Source organism: Coenobita brevimanus, chromosome 93, assembly GCF_032717465.1.
Source record: "Coenobita brevimanus isolate Jiangsu-jjx chromosome 93, ASM3271746v2, whole genome shotgun sequence".
In the NCBI taxonomy this organism is placed as follows: domain Eukaryota; kingdom Metazoa; phylum Arthropoda; class Malacostraca; order Decapoda; family Coenobitidae; genus Coenobita; species Coenobita brevimanus.
In genome coordinates, this window is record NC_137046.1 from 61039912 (window position 1) to 61066953 (window position 27042).

The window sequence follows — 27042 nt, forward strand, 5'->3', positions numbered from 1 at the left end:
ATTCCGGGGCATGGGGCGTACTTGAGGGACGCCTGTCTAACCGGGCAGTGAGTCCCCCTGGCCATAAAAGTGCCACCACGTGAAGGCGTCCCTCTCCACCCCCTCGAAATGAATGGAAGTTTTATATTGTCCCTGAACGACCTATACTAAGCCTCCTAAAGTACGAAAATATATGGTTGTATGTTTAAAGATTTGACTTAATTATTATATCTAGAGACGTTCATGTGTGCTATTTTTTGTGTGTTTATTTTGTATTTAATTCTGTAAAGAAAAAATATTATTGACATTTTTTCTTTATGTATCTTTATACTGAGATAACTTCATCTTAATCGTCTTTATTTCTTAGTTTATGTGGATCTGTATCAAGAAATTTACACTTTTATTTTCTTTATTTCCTTTAAACTATATTATTTTAAATCGAGAGAACCTAGCTTTTACTGTCTTTATTTCTGTCTATATTTCTTTATTTCATATCAAAAGAACTTCGCATTTCACAGTTCTTTGTTTTGTTTTTTAGTTTTTTAATTTTATATATTTTCGTCGTGGCCTGGAGAGTAATATAATTGGAAGCAACTGAACCTCAACTTTGCTCCTCCTCCTCTAACTCCTAACTGACTGAGAGAGAGAGAGAGAGAGAGAGAGAGAGAGAGAGAGAGAGAGAGAGTGAGAAGGGAGGAAGGAGGGAGAAAGTGGTTGGGAAGGAATGACAAGATGAAGACGAGACAAAGTAAGCTATTCAGGAGGAGAGGGAGGGAAGAGAGAGAGAGAGAGAGAGAGAGAGAGAGGATGCAGGCACATAAGACTTTTATTAGACCAAAAGTTTGAAGTCAAAAACCCGATAATCCGTAAAATTAATATCGGTCACCGGATTATGGGATGTGGCAGGGTCGGTAGCGCTGTGGATGTATGTTAGGAGGGTCCCGGGTTCGATCCTTGGCGGGGGAAGGGGAGGGGGGACTTTTAAATGGCGAGGCTGTATTAGGGGAGATGGAAAACGTTCTTGTTTGGGAAAAATAAGTAACTCATCATCAACGTTGCTACACTCTCTCTCTCTCTCTCTCTCTCTCTCTCTTCTTCACCCACTCACTCACTCACTCACTGCCACTTTGCTTCCTCTCTCACGCTTACTCACTCCTCACTCACTGTTTCTTCTCTTGCACTCACTACGCCCTCATTCACACTCTCACCCATCCACTCACTCATTCCCAACCTTCGTTACTCTTTCACTCCTCAAAAACTAAAAGCCAAAAAAGAAAAAAAAACAGCCTGGGAAAACTTAACTCCTCCTCCCTTAAGACCGGCTTAGAAGCGAATTAACTGAGCGTGGTGTCTTTAAAACTTCTCAAGAGATTAAAGAGAAACGGAAAATATATATATAAAAATTTCTCCCAGTGTTTCTCCAGGGGTGGCACTCTCCAATGAACTTGCGATCCATTCCCTGTCGTTATTTGCGTGTGTGTGTGTGTGTGTGTGTGTGTGTGTGTGTGTGTGTGAGAGAGAGAGAGAGAGAGAGAGAGTTGTCTGTGTGTGTGTGTGTGTGTGTGTGTGTGTGTGTGTGTGTGTGTTTTAGGAAGAACTAGATTATCCATCCATCATCCAGTCCTTTACTATCAGGAGCGTAGGGGCACGGGGCTAGGCTACTTTGTCCCAGCATTTATAGGAGAGAGTGACCTGCCTCACTCTTCCCTGAGCGGTATTATGCGAGTAATGAACCCCAACCACTCCTCGGATGTAAATCCTTGCAGACCTCATCTAGTTGGAGCGCCTTGACCCACGAAGCCACCAGGCGACATCTGGGTATATGGTTACCACCCAGCGTAGTAAATGGTTTCCTGGGTCACAGTAAAATAATTAGCGTATCATTCAGTGCAGAGACACCTGTAGGCCCCTTACATCGAGTGAGTGGATGGCGAGCGCGGGAAGATTTTTGTACTTTTCATATCCTTTTATGCCTAATTAAAGTGAACAGAGTATAGCCTGTCGTACAAGGAAAAAAAAAAAGTCAGTTACGATATAGAAGTGGTCGTAAGTCCCTTTGTGAATCCGGCTTAGAGGTTTCAACAGGGGTGGTGGAGGTGCGTGACAACACACTTCATGGCTCCCAGCTTCCTTCTTACGCTTTAATTTAGAGGATTTTTTGTGTGTCTTGTTACTTTCAGACGATTTTCTTCAGTCTAATGGGGATTTCTATACTTGGGGGGTTAAGTATAGATTGGATAAATCGCTAAGGAAAAGGATGTTAAGAGATTTCCAGAGTCAGTTAGAATGTGGGTGTGTGGGGGTTGTGTGTGTGCAGGGTGTTTGTGTGCGTGTGTGTATGTGTGGATTGGTGGGTGGGTGGGTGGATTGGTGTGTGTGTGTGTGTGTGTGTGTGTGTGTGTGTGTGTGTGTGTGTGTGGTGGCTTGGGTTGGGTTGGGTGAGGGGCGCCTTAAAGCGGATGACCAGGCTTGTGTTTAAGCCACATTCACCCTCACTGGCTTACCTGCTCTCTCTCTCTCTCTCTCTCTCTCTCAGTTTGTATACCCCTGCGTCATCCCTTCCTTCACTTTTTTTTCCTTCACATTTTCCATTCCTCCTTCCTCTTTTCCTCCATCTCAGTCTTCCTCTCCTGCCTTCCTTCCCTCCCTCCTCTCATTACTCTCCACCATCCTTCTTCCTCCCTTCTTCCTTCCCTCCTCCTTTCCTCTCCTCTTCCCTTCCCATTCCCTCTTTCTCTGCCTTCTTCCTCTCCTCTATCTCTCCCCCTTTCTTCCTCTTCCCTCCTTCCTTCCCCCTCTTCTTATTTTTTTCCTCCTCTCTCCAATTTCTCTCTTCCTTGCCTTCCTCTTTAATCCCTCAACCTTTCTCCTTTCCTCCCTTTTACCTCCTCTAGCTTAGTCTCTCTTCTTTCATATTCCCTCTCCCTTCTCTCCTTCTCTTTTTCTTCCCTCCTTCCTTCCTTCCTTCTCTCCCTTCCTTCGTCTTTCCTTCCCATCCCCGGACCTCCCATCGCACAGCCTCTCCCCCCCCCTTCTTCTCACACTCAATCACCCACTCTCCTTTCATATTCCCTTACCATCCGCGCTCTAATCTCTCTCTCTCTCTCTCTCTCTCTCTCTCTGCTTCTATCTCCCCCCCTCTTATTCTCATTTCCATCCTACCTCCATCTTCCTCTGTTTCTTCCTCCCCCGTCGCTCCTTCCCTCCCCTCTCTCTCTTTTCCTCCCCCTCTCTCTACTTCCCTCTCCCCAGTCTCTCTCCTATCCTCCCCTTCTTTCTCCTTCCTTCCCCCTCTCCTCCAGTCATTTCCTCCTTCCCCTCTCTTCTCATTTCTCCACACTGGTAATTTATACCCCTCTCATAATCCCCCTCCTTTCTCTCTCACCCCCTCCCCTCTCCCTCCCCCCTTTCCCCCCCTCTCTCAACAGCACAGCAGTGATCAAGTGGGACCCGTGTGTGTGTGTGTGTGTGTGTGTGTGTGTGTGTGTGTTTGTGTGTGTGTGTGTGTGTGTGGGTGGGTGGGTGGGTATTATCTTTCTGTGTATCTGCGTATGCTTGTGTTGATGTATGTGTGTGTATTTCTTCGTGTGTGTATGCGTGTGTGTAAGGGAGTCTGTGTTTCTTTCTCTCTAGCTGCCTGTCTCTGTCTACTTATCTGTATCTATTTGTCGCTATTCTTTATACTGTTTTCCCTCCATCTCATCTCATCTTTCTTCCCTCTTACCTCCTTCCCTCCTCTTCTCATCACTCCTTCTTTTCTCTCTCTCCTCTTTCCATCCTCTCTCCTTCTCCTCCTTCTCTCTCTTTCTCATCAATTTTCCCTTTTTCCCTCTTTATTCCTTCCCTCCCTCCCCCCTTCCCCTTCCCTACTGTCATTTTCCCCTCCTCATTATTCCCTCCCTTCTTTCCACCCTTACTCCCTCCCTCCCTCCTTCCCCCTCCCTCCCTCCCTCCCACTTGTCCCTCTCCTGTTTCCTCCTCCATCACGTGCCGTCCTTCCCTTCCCTTCCATCTTTCTCAAGCGCTCCTCACATCCATCTTCTTCTTCTTCTCTCTCTCTCTCTCTCTCTCTCTCTCTCTCTCTCTCTCTCTCTCTCTCTTTCAGACTAGCTATTACTCACTCTCACCCTCGGAACTCCCTCCATCTCTCTTCCTTTCTTCTCCCCTCCTCTCATCTCCCCTTCTTGATCTCCCTCATCTCACTCCTGTCTCTTATATAAAATTCTCTCTCTCTCTCTCTCTCTCTCTCTCTCTCTCTCTCTCTCTCTCTCTCTCTCTCTCTCTCTCTCTCTCTCTCTCTCCCTTATCTCTCCTTCTTCCTCTCCTTCCCCTTCCTCCACCTCCTCTTTTTAGTCCTCATTCCTCCCTTTCTTCCATCGTTCCTTCGTTCCTTCCTCCTTTCCTTCCGTCCTTCCTTACTTTTCTCTCCTTCCTTTATTCTGCTCCCTTCCCTCCTTTTCCTTCATTTTCACATCCTTCTTTTTCCTTCATTTTTTCCTCCTTGCCTTGTTCCTTCCTCGTCCTTCTATTCTCCTTCTTCCCTCCTCCCTTCCCTTTCCTTTCTCTCCTGCCACTCTTCTCTTCCCCCAAGCCGTGTTCAGTGCTGGTCTGAAAATATTTATATTCTTAAAACCAAACCTGCATGTTCCCCCCCCCCTCTCTCTCTCTCTCTCTCTCTCTCTCTCTCTCTCAGCATATATTCTTCATTTTCCCTGCCACAATCTTGCTGTCCCTTTTTTTCATTCGTTTTTTAGTGAAAGGGGTTGACATACCCCTGCGTGTATGTGTGAGAGAGAGAGAGAGAGACAGACAGACAGACAGACAGACAGAGAAACGCTCCTCTTTTCCCCCCTCTCATCTGCTTATCCTTTCTTCACCATCTGCCATTCTCCCGACCTTTGTCTCTTTCTGATTTGCATCTTTTTCCCTGACCATAATATCTTTCTTTACCTGTATTCCTCTTTCCTTCCCTTTATTCTTCCTTCCCTTTTTCCTTCCCTTCTTCCCTTTGCTCCACTTTCCTTCCCTTCCTCTCTTCCTTCTTTCTCTCTCCCTCCTTGCCGTGTTCTGTATTTCTCTTCCTTCTTCTGTTCCTCTTTTCTCCCCTTTTCATCCCTTCCTCTCATCCTCCTTTCTCCCTCCCTCCTTGCCCTGTCCTATATTTTTTTTCTTCCCTCCTTCCCTCCTCCCTCCCCCTGCGTAATTTTCTCCAGTCTCACTTTCTCCCCTTTCATGTTCCATTTCTCCTTTCTCTTACATATTTCTTTTTTTTTTTTTTACCCACCTTTCCGCTTCATCTTTCATACCTTCTCTCTTTCCTCTAGGCCAGCTTACCTTTCCTTCTTCCTACCTTCACTCTTCCCCACCTACTTACCAACCTACCTACCTACCTACTTACCTGTTTCCTTCCTGCCTACCTACTTACTTACTCCTACCCCCTACCTACGACTAGTACATAATCTCCTATCTACCTGCCTACGTACTTACCAACCTACCTGCCTATCTACCTACCTACCTACCTACCTACCTTTTCTAACCTGTTCTTACCCGCGCAAGTTAGATTTTGGATATATGGACCTCAACCCAGCAGATGGCCTAACTACCTATCCCATCAACCTACTTACTGCCTACCTATCCCATCAACCTGCCTACTGCCTACCTATCCCATCAACCTACCTACTGCCTACCTATCCCATAAACCTACTTACTGCCTACCTATCCCATCAACCTACTCACTGCCTACCTATCCCATCAACCTACCTACTGCCTACCTATCCCATCAACCTACCTACTGCCTACCTATCCCATCAACCTACCTACTGCCTACCTATCCCATCAACCTACCTACTGCCTACCTATCACATCTACCTACCTCTTGCCTAACCCTCTATCTCCCCTCCCCTCTGCCTACCCACCTCCGGCTCAGGTAACAAACTTTCTAATTACACGTGCCTGCCTACCTTCCCACCAGCCTAACTTCCCATGCCTACCTACTACCTGCCTATCTTCTGCCTGCCTACCTTTTGCCTACCCTGCCTGCCTACCCACGTCCTGAGCGGCAAAAGTGGTGGTTCTGAGCGCGGCCACAAATATTTGAGCTGGTAAAGGAGACCAGCCGGATCTTGACCTGCCGTCCAGAAGGGTCACAACGCACTAGGGACGTCTGGGTGTGGGATGTGGGTGAGGGAGGGGTGGGGGAGGGAGTGGGAGGTGGGGGTGTGGGTGGGGGTGAGGGTGCGTGTGTGGGGGCTTGAAGGTGTTTGGAGAGGGAGGTGGGGACGTGTGGTGTGGGGCGTGGGTTGAGGTGTATGTTGTGGGTGTGAGTGGTGGTGTAAGGATGTGTGTGTGTGTGTGTGTGTGTGTGTGTGTGTGTGTGTGTGTGTGGGAGCACGGCGTAGCTGTAGGTGAAGGTGCATTGTTTGTGAGAGCCATCAGATAGAAGTCTTTTCCAGTAAGAACTAAGCAGAATAAAGTGAAAATCGAGATCCATTCACCTCAAGATGTCTGGACTCCTTGCCTTTAAAATATAGGAGGTCGTAGGCAGAGGAAAGTACAGATTGAGGAAGACAGTTGCAGAGTTGACTAGTTGTATGTATGAAGAACTGAGAGGACCTTTGCATGAGAGAGAGAGAGAGAGAGAGAGAGAGAGAGAGAGAGAGAGAGAGAGAGAGAGAGGTTGAAGGGAGTCAGTAAGAGGATGGACTGTGCCACACCCATTAAGTATGATTTCGTCTACTACATTTACTACTACTACTACTACTATTACTACTACTACTCCTAGTGTTACTATCTTGTCCTTAGGTTTGTGAAATAAATCGTAATATCCATTTTGATAAGTAAAAAAATATAAAAATCTTTTAAGTACATAACTCCTTCAATTTACATCTTTTATTTTAATTATTCTGTCTCCAAACGATTTCTAAACATTTTATGGATTATTAGACGGGGGGGAAGGGGTACAGCCCACACTAGCCCTCCCCCAGTACAAGTTATAACAGTGCCACTACGTGAAGGCGCCCCTCTCTTCTATAGCACCCATATATAAGGTTACATATACTAGATAATTACCGTAAGGAGAATGGCGGTAGGGTAGACATGAAGTAAATATGTAAAAAAAATGAATTACGTAATGCGTTAATGCTATGTGAAGGTGGATTAAGTGTGGAGCGGGGTAGTGGAGTGTGTCTGTGTGGAGGGAGATGTGGATTAGACATGTAGGAGTGAAGTGTGTATGGGTATTTGGTAGATTTATGTATTTTGTGTATTTATTTATTCGTTTATGTATCTATGTCTATCTCAGTTTATCTATCTATCTGCATATATATCTGTTTTTGTGCGGGGTGTGGATGTGACTGAGTGTTGGTTAAGTTTATGTGGTGGTGATTGATGTGGTGGTGGTGGTGATGACGGTGATGGTGGTTGTGATGGTGGTGTCGGCAGTGGTGATGATGATGGCAGTGATGGTAATGGTGGTGACGGTGGTGGTGATGACATGGAAGTGATGATGATGACATGGAGGTGATGGTGATGACAGTGGCGGTGGTGGTGATGACAGTGGTGGTGGTTGTGGTGGTGGTGATAGTGGTGGTGATTGTGGTGGTGGTGATGATAGTGGTAGTGGTGCATCGTTTGCCACAACTTTTCCTCGTTTATTTTGCACAAACTCCTCTCCACAGCAACCCCCCTTCCCCTTATCCCCCCCTCCCCTTCCCTCCACCCGACTGTTTTTCCTCCCTCTTCCATTCCTTTCTCTCTCTCTCTCTCTCTCTCTCTCTCTCTCTCTCTCTCTCTCATTCCCACCACATCCCCTCCCCTCTCTTCTCTGCCATTCCCTATCTTTCTCCACCCTTCCTCTCTTCTCCTCCCCTCTCTCCATCCTCCCCTCCCCTATCATCTCATCTCATCTCATCTCCTGCCTGCCCTGCCCTGCCCTGCCCTGCCCTGCCCTGCCCTCCCCTCCCCTCCCCTCCCCTCCCCTCCCCTCCCCTCCCTCCTATGTCAACTATGGCTAGGTTAATTAGGTCATTATCTCGGTGTGGATACTGGCTTATAACCTCTCTCTCTCTCTCTCTCTCTCTCTCTCTCTCTCTCTCTCTCTCTCTCTCATTTTCCCCTCTCTTTTTTCTCCTAAGCGTTCACCCAGTTTCTGCTTGCCTTTGATATGTTAAGTATATGAGAGAGAGAGAGAGAGAGAGAGAGAGAGAGAAAGGGGAGGGGGAGAGGGAAGAATTTATTGAAGCTAACAAGTCGAAAGAGCTAACGAAGGTTGAAACGAGAGAGAGAGAGAGAGAGAGAGAGAGAGAGAGAGAGAGCATGAAAGCTAAGGCCTGGAAAGAACTGACGAAGGATGTAACTTAATGGGAAAAGTGTGTATGGAGTTGCGCAGGGCAGAGAATTGCATCCCCCCTTTTTTTCTTCTTTTTCAATTAGCAGTCGACGGAAGTGCTCTATCCTACATTATGTTGCGTGAGGGACTTAGCGAAATGAAATATTGTGGCAGCGGGATAAAAGCGCACACACACACACACACACACACACACACACACACACACACACACACACACACACACACACACACACAGCCTTTGCCCCCTCTGTAGCTTCCGGCCAATTTTTCCTATTGCTTTGAGTTTTTTGTTTTTATGCGTCGCCTGCCATTGTTAGCGAGCCTTTGTGCTGCCGCCACCTTTACCAACAACAACAAAACAACAACAACAACAAAAGCAGGAAGAAAAACAACAGGAACTTGAAAGCACTCTGAGAACGCATACCTCCGTCAGCACCAATAAAAACTCTGATATATTGCTGTAATTCCTCTTTCCTGCCAGACGAATACTTTTACGGCCTCCCATAGGCAATCAAGTCTACGGTCTTCGTCTGCCCCGTTACACTGTTTCAGAGAGCACATCCCTCCACCAACACCAGGCAAATGTATAGACAGTGTGCATTATTCCAGCGTCGGGGTATGGATCCATTTCAAAATCTAATCAACTCTTCCTAGACCCACAGCCACCAGCCCATCAGATTTGATTGAAATCCGAGATGATTATTATTATTAGTAGTAGTAGTTGTAGTAGTATTGTTGTTGTTGTTGTTGATGATGATGTTTTGTTATTATTATTATTATTGCTGTTGTTATTGTTATTATTATCATTATTATTATTGTTATTATTATTATTATTATTATTATTATTATTATTATTATTTGTACGCAAACCGACATGGGTGGATACATAACCTCTGTCCAACTTCGTGAGCAGAAACAACGGAACAATCTATTCAGAATTAAGCTAGTAAAAAGGTGTACATACAGTATTATAATTTGTTTTCATCCGACGGAACGGGTCCACTTTCACACCTTCAATACCGATTGCCTGATACCTGATGAAGCCTTAGTTTTGAGGATAAATGAGTCTCCTTGGTTACTAGTCAACTTAGCCCTCAAGTCTAACTACACCTGGCCATTGACTATGCTGAAAGGGGTGACATCTACACTCGTTTGCTCCTGTATCTCCGTAACGCCTTCCTCTGACCGATTTATTTTCGCTTATGATGAGTTAGCATTCTCCTCCATGTTATATATTCAGAGTATATCGATGTTGAGATGATATACAATAATTACATGAGAATATTAATGTTTATACAAGGAAATAATTCGGTAACTAAAAAGTGTTAAGGTCATCTCATTTTTTTTTCACTTTTTTTTTCATATAGCATCTCTACCCCTTCAACCTGACGATTTTTTTCGAAGCCTGATTTTTTTTTTTTTTTAAATATATGAAAGAAAAAACTAGCCCAACTGCCAGAACACAAACTCTAACAACAAGAAACAACAATATCCATTAAAGATTTTTGTAATGTTACTAGTTACGCCATCACCACACCACCACCACCACCACCATCACCACCACCACCACCGAAGTATCAGTAACTACCAATACCATCATCATCATCATCATCACTATCATAAAAATCACCATCACAGTCACCGCCATGACTGCAAACACGACACCATCCACCATATGTCGGCAATCACCATCACACAGCCATAACATTATCAACCACCACACCACACCACACCACACCACGCCATAGCACACCACACCACACCACGCCACACCACACCACACCACACTACACCACACCACACCACACCACACCACACCACACCACACCACACTGGCCCTGATTAAAGAAAAACTGAACATGTGATATATCTCCAGGTAAAAACTTGGCCTACTCGGGCAGGTGGGTATTAATGGAGAGAGAGAGAGAGAGAGAGAGAGAGAGAGAGAGAGAGAGAGAGAGAGAGAGAGAGAGAGAGAGAGTTATAGGTAAAGTGACACAGACGAAAAGGGACCAGTGAGGCGAGTGATTTTTTTTTTTCCTAAATTACTGTCCCTTGTGTTTTAATTTTGCTTATTGGCTGTGACGTCATACCTATGGATTATTTTTACACCCGTTATTGTGATGAAGCGGCGTTTGTGCGTGTGTGTGGCGATGAGAGAGAAAGAGAGAGAGAGAGAGAGATGCATACAGACAGGTAGGCTATATAGATTGATAGATAGAAATAGACGGAGCGAGACAGATAGATAGGTAGGCTGTATGTGTGTGTGTGTGTGTGTGTGTGTGTGTGTGTGTGAGAGAGAGAGAGAGAGAGAGAGAGAGAGAGAGAGAAACAAAGAATGTATAAAGTATTGGAATTTGATTGTAACAGCTCTCTCTCTCTCTCTCTCTCTCTCTCAATTAAATACATAAGTGGCAATTAGACAGTTGTGGTCGCTGCCTCATTAAGGACTTATTATCTAGCTGCTCTTACCATTAACTTTATTATTATTATTATTATTATTATTATTATTATTATTATTATCATTATTATTATTATTATTATTATTATTATTATTATTATTACCGTTGTTGTTGTTGTTAATGATGTTTTTTCGTCATCATCATCATCATCATCATCATCATCATCATCATCATCATCATCACAAGTTTTATTAGTGTTGTTTTTTCTTCTTTTTCTTCTTCATTATTGTTATTATTATTATTATTATTATTTTTATTATTATTATTAATTATTATTATTATTATTATTATTATTATTATTAACTCATTTGAATGATTGTCAAGAAAAATGGGTATAATGAAACTTGTAAGAAATGGAGAGAGAGAGAGAGGGAGGGAGGGAGGGAAGAGGATAAATGAGGAGGGGCGAGACATAAACCTAATTACACACACACACACACACACACACACACACACACACACACACACACACACACACACACACACACACACACACACGCACACACACACACACACAACCTCTAACAACTAGCCACAAACAGTAAAGCATAACAATCTCTCTCTCTCTCTCTCTCTCTCTCACTCTCTCTCTCTCTCTCGTATAGATTATCACTTAGGAGTTACGAGACGACGTTAGCTATAGTTACTGGGGTGATGGGAGGGGTGAGGAGGAGGGGATGGGGAGGAGGGGATGGAGGGGGAGCATGGAGTGGGGGAGGGATTGGGGAGGGGGCATGGAGAGGGGGGAGATTGAAGGAGGAGGATGGTTGGTGTAACTTAATGTCTGATATGGTCCTTGATATGCGGTATGACTCCAGGCTCAAGGGTGACCTAGATCCAGTATTAAGCTCAAGGTAGGTCAAGGCGGGTTAGCTTAGGTCAGGTCAGGGTATGCTGTCTTAGGTCAAGTTAGAAGTCGAGTTAATTGAGGGCAGGTTTTGGGGTTATATTAGGTCAGGGTGGGTTGGATAGGGTTAGATAGATTGGATTATATAGATAATTGGATAGTTAGAGAGAGAGAGAGAGAGAGAGAGAGTGAGTTATACCACACCTTTCAACGGCCCTCAACCTCTGCTCTACCCTCTGTGTTTTTTTGTCATTCCTGTCACCTTTGTCGCACCCTGTGGATGAGAGAGAGAGAGAGAGAGAGAGAGAGAGAGAGAGAGAACACCTGTCATTGGTCCTCAGCATGTACCCTCCTATACTTTTCGCACCCGTCCCACTTCATAGAGAGAGAGAGAGAGAGAGAGAGAGAGTTAATGGCGCGATACGGGCACTCGAAATTGCACAATATTGGCAATTTTTTTCACTCATATTTCTTTTTGTTTCGTCATGCATTTCATCTCTCAAATTTCCTTTTTTTTTTTTTTTTTGCAATATCGTGCAACGTTGGGTCTGGTTAGTACTTGGATGGGTGACCGCCTGGGAACACCAGATGCTGTTGGCATCCCTACGTGTCAAGTGGGGTTGGTGGAGGATTAGTGCCCCTCCCTGTAAAACAATTAACTCTAAGCCCTTGGCCACCCCGTCTGGGATACATGGCGTCTGGCAATGAATGAATGAATTGTTCGATCGCTTTTTATTTTTGTAGTCATGTTTTCTGCCCTTTTTAGGTCATATTTTGTTTTGTCTCATTATTAATTTACAACTCCCCACACACACACAATAAAACACCCCCCACACACACAATAGAGCACCCATACATACATTAAAACACACACACACACACACACACACACACACACACACACTAAATCACCCCCCACATACACAAACACGCACACTCTCTCTGTTTATCTGTCTATAGTCAGGCTGCTTCATAAGCCAGTAAGGGGTGGCTGTCTTTGAGTTAGTTCTTTACGGGGAGGGGGCAGGAACCCTCCACCAACCCTCTTGTTGACACATAGGGAACAAGCATGGGTTGGTTATATGGTTAAAGCCCAGCGTTGTAAATGGTTTCCCGGCTTACAGGAAACCATTAGGCTTGTCACTCAATGTAAAACCACCTGAAAAGGAAAGAGTGATGAAAAGTGACAGGAAAGATGGGAGAAACAAGAATAGAGAGGACAGACACACGAAAAAAACACATTAACCCCCCCCCACACACACAACCCCCTCATACACACACAATAAAACACTCCCCCCCCACACACACATACACCAACAAACAAACACAGAGACACAGCTGTTAAGGCCGAGTTAAAAATAGAATGTCCTGTGAATTTTTGCGGCAAATATAATAACGCTGTATGAAACGGTTTTTCCCCTGGACAAATAACAAGAGTGGTATTACATCAGCTGTGTGTGTGTGTGTGTGTGTGTGTGTGTGTGTGTGTGTGTGTGTGCGAGAGAGAGGGGGGGGGTTGAGATCGATAAGACGAGAGAAAGAAGAGAAAAAGGGATGGGAAAGATGGAAGAGTGAGTGAGAGAGAGAGAGGGAGAGAGAGAGAGAGAGAGAGAGAGAGAGAGAGAGAGAGAGAGAATTATATGGAAGTGTATATGAGAGATTATGTGCAAATTTGTGTGTGTGTGTGTGTGTGTGTGTGTGTGTGTGTGTGAGAGAGAGAGAGAGAGAGAGAGAGAGAGAGAGAGAGAGAGAGCTGGGACTGACAAATGGAAAGAACACACACACACACATACACACACACACACACACACACACACACACACACACACACACACACACACACACACAAAAGTCTCATATACAGCCAAATGGAGTCACAAAGGGGCGGGTTGCTGCATGACTGAGGTGGATGGAGGGTGGATGATGGCAGTGGATGAGGGTGGATGCTGGGTGGATGGATGAAGAGTGATTGAGTTGGTGGATGGATGGAGGGAGGGTTGATGTAGGGAGCGGGTTGAGATGTTGGTTGGTGGATGGATGGAGGGTGGATGAGGATGGAGGGTGGATGGTGGATGGATGAATGGTTGAAAAGTGATTGAGTTGGTGGATGGATGGAAGGTTGATGTAGGTTGTGTATTGAAGAATGGTTAGTTGGTTGGTGGTGGATGGATGGAGGGTGGATGCTGGGTGGATGGATGAATGATCAGTAGTAAGGATAAAGGGAGGGAGAGAAAAGGGATGTGGAAGGAAGGAGGAAGGGAAGGGAAATCCAAGGAGGGAAGTGGAGATGGGAAAACGGGCGTAAAAGACGAAAGGGAAGGTTTAGGGGAGAGAGAGAGAGAGAGAGAGAGAGAGAGAGAGAGAGAGAGAGAGGATAAAAGACGTGAATAATAAAAAAAAATGTGAGATAAAAATGTGTTAAGGGAGGGACAGCTGGTCTCACCCTCGTCTCATCCAGGACATGAAATATTATAATGGAGGAAAGGTCAGAGGGAGAGGTGAAGCAGGGTCGTGGCTGGTGGTGGTGGTGTGGTGGTGGTTGTGGTGGTATGGTGTGGTGGTGGTGGGTGGTGTGGTGGTGATTGGGTCCGTGTGGAGAGGTGTGGTTGTGGTGGCGGTGGTGTGGTGGGTGTGGTGTGTTTTGGACTCTGGTGTGGTATGGGATTGTGGTCTGCGTGTGGTGGTGTGATGGTGTGGTGTAATGTGGTATGGTGTGGTGGTTGTGGTGTACATGTTTATATATATATGATATAGGGTGGCGGAGTGTTGTGGGTGTGATGTGATGCGTGTAGTGTAGCAAGATGTAGTAGTTATGATGTATTTGGACACTGTAACTGGTGTGGAGATTGTGGTGTCGTGTGGCAGGGTGTGGTTAGTGTGTGTGGTGCAGTGTAGTGGGTGTGGTGCGGCGTAGTGGTTGTGGCGCAGTGTGGTGGTTGTGGCGTGGTCAGACAGGGTGTGGTTTGCAGTGGTGTGTGGTGTGGTGTGGTTTGCGGAGGTTTAGAGGCTGTGGTGTGCTGTGTGGAAGTGTGATGGTTGTGATGTGTGTGTGTGTGTGTGTGTGTGTGTGTGTGTGTGTGTGTGTGTGTGTGTGTGTGTGTGTGTGTGTGTGTGTGTTTATGCGTTGGTTATGATCAGTATAAAATGAACGCTTGGAAATTTTTGCTGTTGTTGATTATGAGAAGTGTGATGTATGTGTGAGGTGATGATGTTAGTGGTGAAGGTCGGTGGGTGTGATGTCTGTGTAGAGTGACTGAAAAATAAAAGTCTTTGTTTTTACTTGGCATTAATTATGGAGCTAGACAAAAAAAATTTGGTGAAATACTTGTACATACTGAATTATATCCATCCAACCATCCACCCATGCATCCATCCATCAATGTATCCCTCCATCCGTCCACCCATCCATCCATCCATGCATCATTCATCCATCCATCCATCCATCCATCCATCATTCAGTCCCTTTATACCCTGTCAGAAGTGTAGACGCCTCGGGCCAGGTCACTCTTCCCTGGGTGGCAGTAAATGAGCAATAAAGTCTAACCTTCTCACATATATATATCCTTGTGAACCCTACAGCCAGTCGGAGCTCCTTAACCCGCTAGACCACCAGGCGTCATTTGGTTATACGGTTACCACCCAGCATAATGGTTTCCTGTGTACTCGATGCAGTCACGTGAAGGGAACACCACATCCCGTGAATCCCTCTCCTCCTTCACATCCAGCCACAACACTCCCTGCTTCCTGGTCAAGTGGGGATCCTCGCTCCTTCCCACACTTACACCTCCTTCAGGCGCTCAGCATATCCTTTTTTTCTTTCTTTTTTGTTTTTTTCGGTCTAGGGGTTTACTGTCCATGGGTTTTATCTCTACATCACACCCGTCTCATCTCTCTCTCTCTCTCTCCAAGTTTTCCTGAGTTTCTCCATGTTCTGATTGGCTTCTCTGTCGACCCCTCTATATCTGGCTTGCTTATTTATTTGTTTGTTTATTTATTTATTTATTTATCATTTTCTTGCGTTCTTGCTGTATCTTAGTACTTTTTTGTCCTGGTACAGCGGCTTTGTATCCTAGGGTAACCGGGTCGTAGGGTAACACGTAGGAAAGTAACCATAGTAACCTGGTAACCCTGTCATGGGTTCAAAAAGGTTCACTCATGGGCTCAGTCTGCTGGAGCGGGCGTAGCAGCGGGAATGGGAAATAAATGATACAGGATAGGCCGTCCTCGCAACACACGAGAAATTGGCCAGTGGGGGGGAAGCGGTGCGTTATTTGTGGACCGCCTTAGGTTCCTTTTCCCTTAAATTGGCCGTTTTTTTTTTTTGTCATTTTCCAATTTATTTCACGTGGCTGTCTGGCAGAAATAGCAGTAATATTTATAATTAATGTAATGTATTTCAATCCTATCTCGTAATAATACTTTTTGGCCTGTCGCCCAGGATAATAATAATAATGATAATAATAATAATGATGATGATGATGATGATGATGGTGGTTGATGATGATGATGATGATTATGATTATGGTGATGGTGGTTATGATGATGATGATGATTGATGATGATGATGATAATAATAATAATAATAATAATAATAATAATAATAATAATAATAATAATAATGGTGATGATAATGATGATGGTTGATAATAATAATAATAATAGTAATAATAATAATAATAATAATAATAATAATAGTAGTAGTAGTTGTAGTAGTAGTAGCAGTAGTAGTAATAGTAGCAGTAGCAGTAGTTGTTGTTGTATGGTATTTGTATTGCAGGCTCCAGTAGAAGTAGTAGTTGTTGTTGTACGGTATTTGTATGTCAGGTTCTAGTAGTAGTAGTAGTAGTAGTAGTAGTTGTATGGTATTTGTATGTCAGGGAAGTTTTTTTTGTTTTCTTCCCAAATTTCTGGTATTAACGACTGCTTTTGTCCACAGGCTGAGTGACAGCAAGGCACTCCAGCACCCTCTTCCTCCCACCCTCCTCCTCACTCCAGAAGGCTCCACGCTCCACCTCAAAGCTCCACGTCTGCTCCACCACGCCTAACGCTCCATCTCTCCACACACACACACACACACACACACACACAGGGGGTAATCACTTCAAGGTCGACCTCCATGTGCTAGGGCCTTGAAAAAGTATTGTAAATTATCTCTATCGCGTGCACAGCCAGCGAGCTTTTGAAAATATTCCCATGACGTAACTAATCTTATAAAAATTAAAAACTCGGAAACTGAATTAATTTTTATTATAGCAAAGTCAGGCGGATTTTTTTTTTTTTTTTATCGGGTGCATGATCAGTAAACTCCCGCCATTCCTCCGACGATGATTAGTTCTGAAAAGTTGGAGATCGATTCGGGATTCGAGGAGACAGCGAGCGATGCGAGGCGAGGAGAGGAGAGCCGGGCAACCTAGGAGACGCCAGTGTAACCAGGGAGGAGAATGGGCAGGAGCGGGGACGGTGGAGACCCTAAAGAACGTAAATATATCACCCGTGGATCGACGTGCACCACCCTCCCACCCCCTCAGCTGTGACTGGCCCCCTGGTCGTCCACGCTCCTGTATATGACACTTGGCTGTCTCTAGTGGCGAAACCTGAGACTAAAAAGGCTCCATAGAGAAGGAACTTGACACTAAACGGGCTCTATAGGGAAAGAACTGGCATTAAAGGGGCTCTGTAGTGAAGAAACTGACACAAAGTGGCTCTATAATCGTACGAAGTGTAACTATTTTTTTGCGGGCTATATAGCGGAGGCACTGCCACTAAGCGAGCTCTAGGAGAGGAACTGATACCAAGCGGGCTCTATAACTGGAAGAGGAGTGCACATCGGATCTGAGGGAGTGTGAGGGGCATATGTGAAAACAGACAGAAATTTTTGAGAGAGAGTACAGGAGGAAAGCGAAACATTAAACTTAGGGGGAGGAAATGGCGTTGTGAGGAATAAAACTGAAGGGAGAATTGACGCATACAGGAATTGTTCTAGCGACGACGAGCCTAAGTGAAGATCGAAGGGCTGCAAGTGTTTTGATTGTGCGAGGGAAGAGAGTTTAGGAGGAGAGAGAAACGTTAATAGTAGAAAATGATGGAATTTTAAGAAACTAGCAGATCTGCATGAAGAGCAGAGAGTGAAGAATGAAGGACAGAAACCTTTGAAAGTGTGAGGGACGAGAGAACTGAAGGAAAGTGAAGCATTTATCTAAGGAAAAAAACGAACGAAATTGGAGGAAACTTGACTCATAAAACCTAAGAAGCCAAGCGAAAAGTGCGAGACAGAAGTGAGGGTAGAAGATAACATATAGATCTTAGGGAAATGCTATAAAAACTTGTGAGACGAGAGTGAAGAGGGAAATGACTGGTATAACTACAGGGAAGTGAGTAGGTCTGTTGATAATAAGAACACGGAGGACATTAAATAAAATGACAGTTGAAATTAAGAATACAAATAAACGTGTATGAGACGTCTCTAAGATATCCATTCAAAAATAAAGTTGAAATTAAGAATACAAATAAACGTGTATGAGACGTCTCTAAGATATCCATTCAAAAATAAATAACTGTAGAGAAATTAATGGTGGCGGCAAATTCAAAATAGACCAAACCCCTTCCACACCTCAGTCGTTGCTTCTTTTGCCAGTACCCACACTGAGGCATCTCCATTATTCCGAATTTCGAGCTGGCGTCCGTGTCAAGGCTAAGTGTTGGTAGATTTCGTGTGGCTGTTCGTGTGTAAAGTCAAAAATCTAAAAACTGTGACCGCCCCTCCCAAACCAAACGCAGCTGTGTTTTGATATACTACGCTTGCCCCGACCATGTTAGCTTGGCTGTGAAGGTTAAGTATTCAGTACAGTACATAAATAGATATATATATATATAAATCTAGTGTTAAGTAGATCATCATATTTTCTTGAGTGTTGTCATACCAGATCAGTTCACGTTTACATATATTTGATATCCAATACATCTGTATAGTAAAGATTTATATAGAGCCCATATATTAATACGTATATGTATAAGAAACTATAAACACTAATAGGTATCCATATTTTCATATATACAAATACTACCGTAACTGTAAACACGTCTTCGTAATCACAGTTAGGGAACCAAAACAAGCCTTAAAGGGGAACGATAGTATTATTTAGCATCCCACTTCACCTCTAATAAAAACCATTGAAATACACATTGTTATAAATCAGGAATATATACGGTATATAAAGGTTTACTGATGTTATTTTATATATGAATGTCCTTTAAGGGAAATGTATAAATATATTTAACAGACTGGTTATGTTTGTTACCAGATCGGTTTGAGATTTCAGATAAAGCCAGATATATTTAAGAGATTTATATCACTGTGGCATAGAGATATATTTAAGAAAGATTTTATTGTGGCAAAGATTTTAAAGATACTGTGTATATATATTAAGAGACACAGTATATCACTGTGACAAAGATATATTGTATATTGAAGAGAAAAATTGTATTTTATCGTTGCAAGATAGAGAATTGATTGGGTGCAACATCCCTGTCTCTCCCGTCTCGCCATCTTTCCCAGCCGATCTCCCCGCCCGTCAATAATTCCTCACAGATTTTCACTGCTGTCACCATCACTCTCATTCCTCTCACCTAATCTACCAAGACTTGATACAATTTTTTGGGAGTGCTGATATATTCTGGAGCGACGAGGTGTTTTTGGATTTGATATTCGATCCTGCTTGCAAATTATGTCCGAGACGAGAATTTGTATATAACCAAAATTAAATACCGGGGTACTACAGTCTGGAAATACATATCCAGAAGCCCCATTTTCATTGATTGCATACTGAACAGAATCGTCAGGGAATATGTATCTGGCTGTTGCACCCGAATAAGTAAATTACACCCAGCAAAAGTTGTATGAGAGCTTATATTTTATGTCTGTGATTTTTGAGCCTTCCATTTAATTAATATAAATAACCGGAATATTTATTGCTACAAATTTCAATAATACAGTTAAACGAAACACTGCGTCCTGATATTACTTTTGTTTCCCCTAATGTGATGCCATGCTCTTTGAGGCACTAGTTTTCTCTCAATAGAAGTAGGGGTAACCAAAGTACTTATTGAATGTTTGGTAATAAATAATTGTAAGATATTTTGTTGTATTTAAAGGAAGTGACATCCGATGAAGCGTGAATAATAACGAGAATCTGACTTCAGAATCAAAGAAAAGTTCCTTTAGAGATTTTAGATATTAAAAGATCACGATATATCAAGGTTCTTGCTGTGTAGTCCTACTTTGCAAAACAAAAGTGGAGGAAAATATCGTCAGAGTGGAAAGAGAGGTGGAGGGATCTACATTTTGCAGTGGAGGGTGGATGACACAAGGATACTTAGGCTTCGGTGGTGCCAAGAAAAGAGAAAACGGAGGTGGCGGCGGGGTTAAGATATACCAAGAAGAAGCAGGGAAGAAGAAAGAGGGAGACGCGAAGATTTACCAAGAGGAGGACAAGAGGAGGGAGGAGGGGGGGAAGCGGGGACGGCGGGAGGAGCTGGTGTGGATGTCTGGGATGGTGGCCAAAGGGATGATCCGCCAATCCAGCCTCACTCGGTTGGGGCTGATGATCAACACAGCCGTCACGGGGGTCGTCAGCACCACAGCCAACAACAAGAAAGGTGAGCCAGTAACCTGCTTTAAAGGAAACTTAGGTAAATTAATGCTGCTGAAAACAAAATGTAATGAGGTAGCTCTGGAACGAATTTAAAAGAAAGCTTAAGATAAGTAAGAAAAGTACTGTTTATTGATATAAAAATTAAAGACAAGCCATTGTAAAAGCGCAGAGTACTGATAAAGGTAAAATTCATACATATATAATCAGTGTTGGAAATTAATGTAAAATTAAGATAAGGCTTAGGTAAATAAGCAGAGTTATAAGTTAATGAGTTTTAAAGAGGCCTGAATATTGACGGAGAGCACTGTATATTAAATGGCATGAGTAAACAGAAAAAATGGATGGATTATGGTTGAAAAGAAATGCTTAGGTAAGCAAATGAAGTTTTGTAAATTTATGTAAACGTAAGGACAGGGAGGGAGTTGAAGGACGTTTGTATAATTCGGCAGCACCACCACCCAGTAATGTCGGTGCCACCACAGACAGACAGACATAACATGCATAGACAACAGACAAATACATCGGTAGCCAACCTGCCAGATAGATAGGGAGGTAGGTAGATAAATAGATAGATTAAGTCTCCCGTGTCAAAGGTCAAGATCACACAGACGGCATATGTGAGGTCACTGGCCAGACGGGAAAGACGTGCGGTATTTTGTAATTCTCCGGCTGCCATGACTCACACCCAGCTTAATAAAATCTCCTGGCGTTATCTTATCTTGAAGGATAGTAATCATACCATGAGCTTGATAAAGAACGAGAAGTGTGAAAGTGAGGGTGTGCGGGAGAGTAAGGGTGTGAAGGAATGAGAATGTGACCTGGCGTGAGTGAGGGTGTGAGAGTTTGGGTGCAAGAGAGAGCCAAACGTGTGAGAAAGTGGAAACTGGTAAGGATAGTCAGACATCATCCGTGTGCGTTTACAACCGTGTATGTATGTATGTGCATGTAAGTGTATGCTCGTATCGTACAGCTTGCTCAGATGTTAGCTAATTCCGGTTTATTATGTCGTAAAGTCCGGCCTGATTAGATAATATTCCCACTGCTGTCGTGTGATATCGGTATTATACATTATCTGTTTACAAGTGTTCTTTTGATTTTTAACCTAAGTAGACACTGAGCATCATTATTTACGTTTGCATTGATTGTACTGTACGCTGCGGACCGATAAATTCAACTTACAGATCTGCGTACAGTATTTAAATTTTTTAAGTCGTCCCCAGTAATTTTCGGTGTGAACAATGCTCTTTCCATAAACTGTTAAAAATTCTTATGTTATTCGAAATATTTGCATGAAACGCAAGGGGTTAAAATCTAACTCAGTTGCGTCACTCCCAGATGGCGGGAATACCAACCAATCAGTCTCTGCCAGGGTGATGACGTCACAGTCACACCCCCAGCTGGAAGATGTCTGCGGGGATTTAAATGATGTAAACATTAGGAATTTAAATGTCTGGCTGTACCCATGAGAGTGTGTGCTTTATTGAGAGTTGTATTCATTTTCCCACTTCATGGTCAAGTTTTGTCACACTTTAAAACTAAGTAATAAATCGATCCACATTCGTCATCCATTCACATTCTCTCTTTCTCTCTCTCTCTCTCTCTCTCTCTCTCTCTCTCTCTCTCTCTCTCTCATAAAAAAAAAACTACCTATAATATAACTTTAAAATATACTTTAAGATTATACTCTTATTTTATGGTAGTTTTGACCCCAGCATTCTTTACCGTTTTGCGCAGTGGTGTGTAGCTCAGACTTTCACCGGGCCGTATGCTCGCTGGCCTAGAGGATTTCGTAATACTTTTTCCTTGGCGATTTATTTATTTATTTATTGCATTATATACTTTCATATCACCACGTATATTATTGATGTTAGACTACGATAGTAATAAAAGAAAAAATCTTGCTTTTTTTTTTTCTCAGATTTCCAACCAGCAGGAAGGCTTTTTGACTCATTAAAACTCGCTTCTTTTTTTTTTTTTCATTCTTTTCTGCAGTCAGACGATAATCATTCAGTCTAGAATGCCTGAGTGGTAGGGGGGTTAACGAGGAATATATTTGTAACTCCCTGGAGCTAGAAAAAATCTCTCCTTAGCCGAATAAAATCGTCAGTTTATGGAAAAAATACTGAGCAAAATACGTCATCGGACCGAAGGGATTATCAGGCGAAAAGAAGGATGATTGCAGCATTCATATCTTTTGCAATATATTCTTCAGTGTTATTTTTGACATCAAAGTCGGTATCTAATAGGGTATAAATAACGTACAAGACAACAAGGTGTAACATGCATAATAAATCTCTGTGGAGTTACGAAGCCTGATAAGCCTACGAGAATTCGGGCCTAAGGTTCAAAGCGGCCCCTCGCATGTACCCCCCCCCCCCACAGCGGAGAAAGTTTGTTGGCGGGAAACCTTGATGCCGTATTCTGAAACTTTCTGAGGCAAATACTGACAGTTTTTACCTCTTATGTCAACTTATACAGCCGCCAGATATTTCACATTAAAACTAGAGTGATTTATAAAGCGAAATATGCGACAAAACAAAAGTAATCTGTTCAATATTTGATTTGTACAGAGCGTTTGTATAACAAAAAAAAATTGGGTAAGATCTATGAATGCGGGCTTTAATGTTGGGACGTGACCTGCAAGCATGGCGGCCGCACGCACCCCATCGCCGCCACAACTCCGCCACAGCCATCACGGAAAATAACCCATGCTACCATTCATCCGACTGAGAGAACAATGGTTAAAAAAAGAAGAAAAGAAAAGGTATTATTGATGGCCGGGACGGAGTTTGGTGTGTGTATGAGTTTTAGAGAGAGCAGCTGGCACAGCGGTCAGAATCGGTAATTATAAAGAAGGATCCTGACCATATTTTACGATAAACAATTCTCCATAACAGATGATTCGTATTACAGACCGTTTTGTTTTTGGTGATTCGTGGTTTTAATGTTCACTTTAATTTGCCTGAGAAGTGTTTGTTACCTGTATATGGGGATATAATAGTATACAGAACCAATCTTATACGCACATGATGCTTAGGAGAGTATATAAATGCGGACCAGGGGTGTGGATAAATGAGTGGGATCAGATTCCACGAGTAAATATCGGTACACCTCCTGCTGCGTCAGTCTTGGGATTAAACATTTTTATTCTTCGTAAACATGTAATTTCAACGAGTAATTTTAAGGAGTATGATAAAAAGTTAAAAAAAATTAGTACAAGAAAAGGAATACGAGAAAGCGACGTTGGGTTACGGGTAAAGAAATGCGTAAATTTTTATTTTCATTTTTATTTTTCCCCCGAAGGACAAGATGCATGTGGTGACAGGGAGGGCGAGTGGTGCAGTGTGGTTCAAACAGAGAAAGTGCACGAATACTGAGTTGAGTTGAGGAATAAGTTAATAAAGGTAAATTTTAGGTAGAGTTGTTAGTCTTGGGGGAGGAAAGAGAAATTAGTGGCAGAAGTTACACTGGAGGTGATGTGGAGCGTACTTTTTTATTTTATTCTTGTCATGACATTTTATACTGCTGATATTGATACCAGACTACAACTTTTATGCGGTTACTTTCCTTTCATGTGTGTGTGTGTGTGTGTGTGTGTGTGTGTGTGTGTGTGTGTGTGTGTACACACACATATACTGTATACTCGTATGTAAGAGGAAACCAGCAGCAGGCTTTATTCTTTGGTGCTAGTCTCGAAGAAGAGTTACGGATAGGATGTAGAGCTATAGTATTATTCTGCCATACGCATTGAGCGACGTGGAAGATGCTATTCATGTAGAGTGCTATGGAAAGGTAAGGTTACAATATAATATTCTGCCACTAAGCCACGTAAAAATAAACAGCAAGAAGAGCAAAGAAAACAAAAGAAATTTTGTACGGTACTAAGTTAAGGTAAGACTACTATAGGCATCTGTTGCCATGGCCGTGTTTTCTTTATCTCATTCTTATCGATAATCTCCACCGCTATCTTTGCTTTTCTCCCGGGCAATACGTATTCACCTTACTACTATAACTTGACCTAAAACTACCAACTCTTCACCTTGAATGCTGAGTTGTAACAGTTTAATAGCGTTAGGATATGGTGCTAGTCGCGAAGAAGTGCTGTGGGAAGTATGTATAGCCGAAGAATTTTTTTCTACATAAGGACGAGAATCTGGGCGAGTTAGGTTAAAAATGGCACAGTTATTTGCTCTGATTTTCTTTCATCTTTTTGAAGTAGATTCATTAACACTCTCAGGCTCACTCCCAGCTGAACATACTGTATAGACAGATAGATGAAATCGTTTGGTGCTGGTAATTTCGCAACCTTCACAGGATTGAAATTCCTGATCTACATAATCTCTCTCTCTCTCTCTCTCTCTCTCTCTCTCTCACACACACACACACACACACACACACACACACACACACACACACACACACACACACACACACATCTTTCAGCATGACAGGTTGAAGGGGTTAAGGTCGTCCAATACCATTTTCTTTCCAGTAGACTGTACCTTGGAGTTTTTTGTTTTTTTGTTTTACCATTTTTATGGGTAATCATCGTTACAGCAAGTTATTACAAATGTAACATAATAATAACGATATTGATGATGATAAGGGTGATGTCGATGATGGTGATGAAACAATAATAATAATAATAATAATAATAATAATAATAATGATAATAATAGCAACAGCACTACTACTACTACTAATAATAATAGTAATAATAATTATAATAATGTTACAAATACAAAAATACTTCCCACGGGAAATTCGAAATGCGGATGTGTATAAATATGCGCGATCTTTGTTTTTCGGTTTGTTTCTCCATTTCGTCTACCGTAACAGTCAAGCCCCTATGACCCACTCAGCTGAATAAAATCGTCTGGCTTAGGTTGAAATGGAATACTGAGAGCTATCCCGATGATGAGGGTGTTAATCTCGTCTTTTTTCAGTTTATTTCACATCTCGGCATCCTTTCCATTGCACTTCTTTGTGATTGGCGCCCTAATTTTGCATTCTTACAGATCAGCATTCAAGATGGAGAGACGGCAATTTTAGACCAAATCAAAATGGACAGAGTATAATTATGCAGGCGCTTGCTTATTTATTTATTTACTGTATTTTTTTGTCTAGATAAGTTGGCAAAATACTCGTTCTTAATTATTATTGTATTTATTTATTACTGATTTAAAAGGCGGTTATCTGCTTGAATGGCTTTGTGTGTGTGTGTGTGTGTGTGTGTGTGTGTGTGTGTGTGTGTGTGTGTGTGTGTGTGCTAAATGTGCGTACGTGTGGAAGTGTATATTAGTGTGTGTGTGTAGGTGTATTGACGGATGAAATCGTATAGGTCAAAGTATATATTAAACTGGTTGTGTGCGTCGCATTATAGGCTAGGAACACCTTACATTATTATTATTATTATTATTATTACTACTACTACTACTACTACTACTACTATTATATTCTACTACTACTACTACTACTACTGCTGCTACAACTACTACTACAGGCTTGTCGCATTCATCTCTTTGCATCAAACCACACAGTTCCACATCTCTTATCGTTACTTTCCTTCCTGTCCTCTTTACTTTGTCTTTCACCCCTCTCTTTCCCCCCCTGACATTCCCAAACTTTCCTTCACCTTTTCCATCCTGTTTCCCCTCACTCAGGCCATTACATCGAGATTCCTGTCATAAAACGCTACTACGGCACGCGGGGAGTACGTGGGGTGTAGCCTTCCCTCTTGTCCCCTTGTATATATTGTGCAGGTGAATAATATACGTAAAATATAGACAGGTGTTTCATTTCGTGTGGGGGTGAGGGAGGGGAAGGAGGGTTAGGGAGAAAGGGAAAGCTGTGAGGGAGTGAGGAGGGGTGTGGGGGAGGGGAGGAGTGTGAGGGAGTAGGGAGGGATGTGAGGGAGGGTAGGGGTGGCAAGGATGGGGAGCGGGAGAGGAATGAGGGAATGTTACGAGTATGAAGGCGTAGGTATGTAAGGTATAAGAGGAGTGAGGGGGTCTTAGTGACGGTGAGGGAGGGGGTGAGAGGGGGTAGGGGTTAGTAATGAAGGTGAGGGAGGGGGTGAGAGGAGGTATTGGGGTGGTGTGGAAGGGGGTGAGAGGGCATGTTAGTGAGGGAGGGGGAGGGGGTGAGAGGGGGAGGAGGTGAGGGGTGAGTTGGGAGTGAGAGAGTTATTAGTGAAGGTGAGGGAGGGGTGAGAGGGGGTTTAAGTGAAGGTGAGGTGGGGTGAGGGGGTATTAGTGAGGGTGAGAGGGGGAGGGGGTGAGGGAGGAGTGAGAGGGGTATTAGTGAGGGTGAGGGAGAGGTATTAGTGAGGGTGAGGGAGGGTGACAGGGGGTATAAATGAGGGTGAGGGAGGGGTATTAGTGAGGGTGAGGGAGAGGCGACAGGGGGTATAAATGAGGGTGAGGGAGGGGTATTAGTGAGGGTGAGGGAGGGGTGACAGGGGGTATTAGTGAGGGTAAGGGTGGGGGTGACAGGGGGTATTAGTGAGGTTGAGGGAGGGGTGACAGGGGGTATTAGTGAGGGTGAGGGAGGGGTGACAGGGGGTATTAGTGAGGGTGAGGGAGGGGTGACAGGGGGTATTAGTGAGGGTGAGGGAGGGGTGACAGGGGGTATTAGTGAGGGTGAAGGGGGGATGACAGGGGGTATTAGTGAGGGTGAGGGAGGGGTGACAGGGGGTATTAGTGAGGATGAGGGAGGGGTGAGAGGGGGTATTAGTGAGGATGAGGGAGGGAAAGG

At 43.4% G+C, this 27042-nt stretch overlaps 1 protein-coding gene and 1 long non-coding RNA gene across 3 annotated transcripts in view; both read left to right on the plus strand.

Moving 5' to 3' along the window:
• Positions 1–16856, plus strand: part of LOC145412578 (uncharacterized) — an 87507-nt gene extending 70651 nt beyond the window's left edge. The window contains exon 3 of the long non-coding RNA XR_013899587.1: positions 16572–16856. This is a non-coding gene — a long non-coding RNA (uncharacterized LOC145412578). The remainder of the gene's footprint in view (positions 1–16571) is intronic.
• A 3319-nt stretch (positions 16857–20175) lies between these two features.
• tws (protein phosphatase 2 regulatory subunit tws) overlaps positions 20176–27042 on the plus strand; it is a 59624-nt gene continuing 52757 nt past the window's right edge. The window contains exon 1 of one of the 2 annotated variants that reach the window (XM_080282444.1): positions 20176–20290. In XM_080282444.1, the coding sequence (XP_080138570.1) occupies positions 20176–20290 (115 nt within the window). The remainder of the gene's footprint in view (positions 20291–27042) is intronic. The other variant, XM_080282445.1, reaches the window with a different exon arrangement.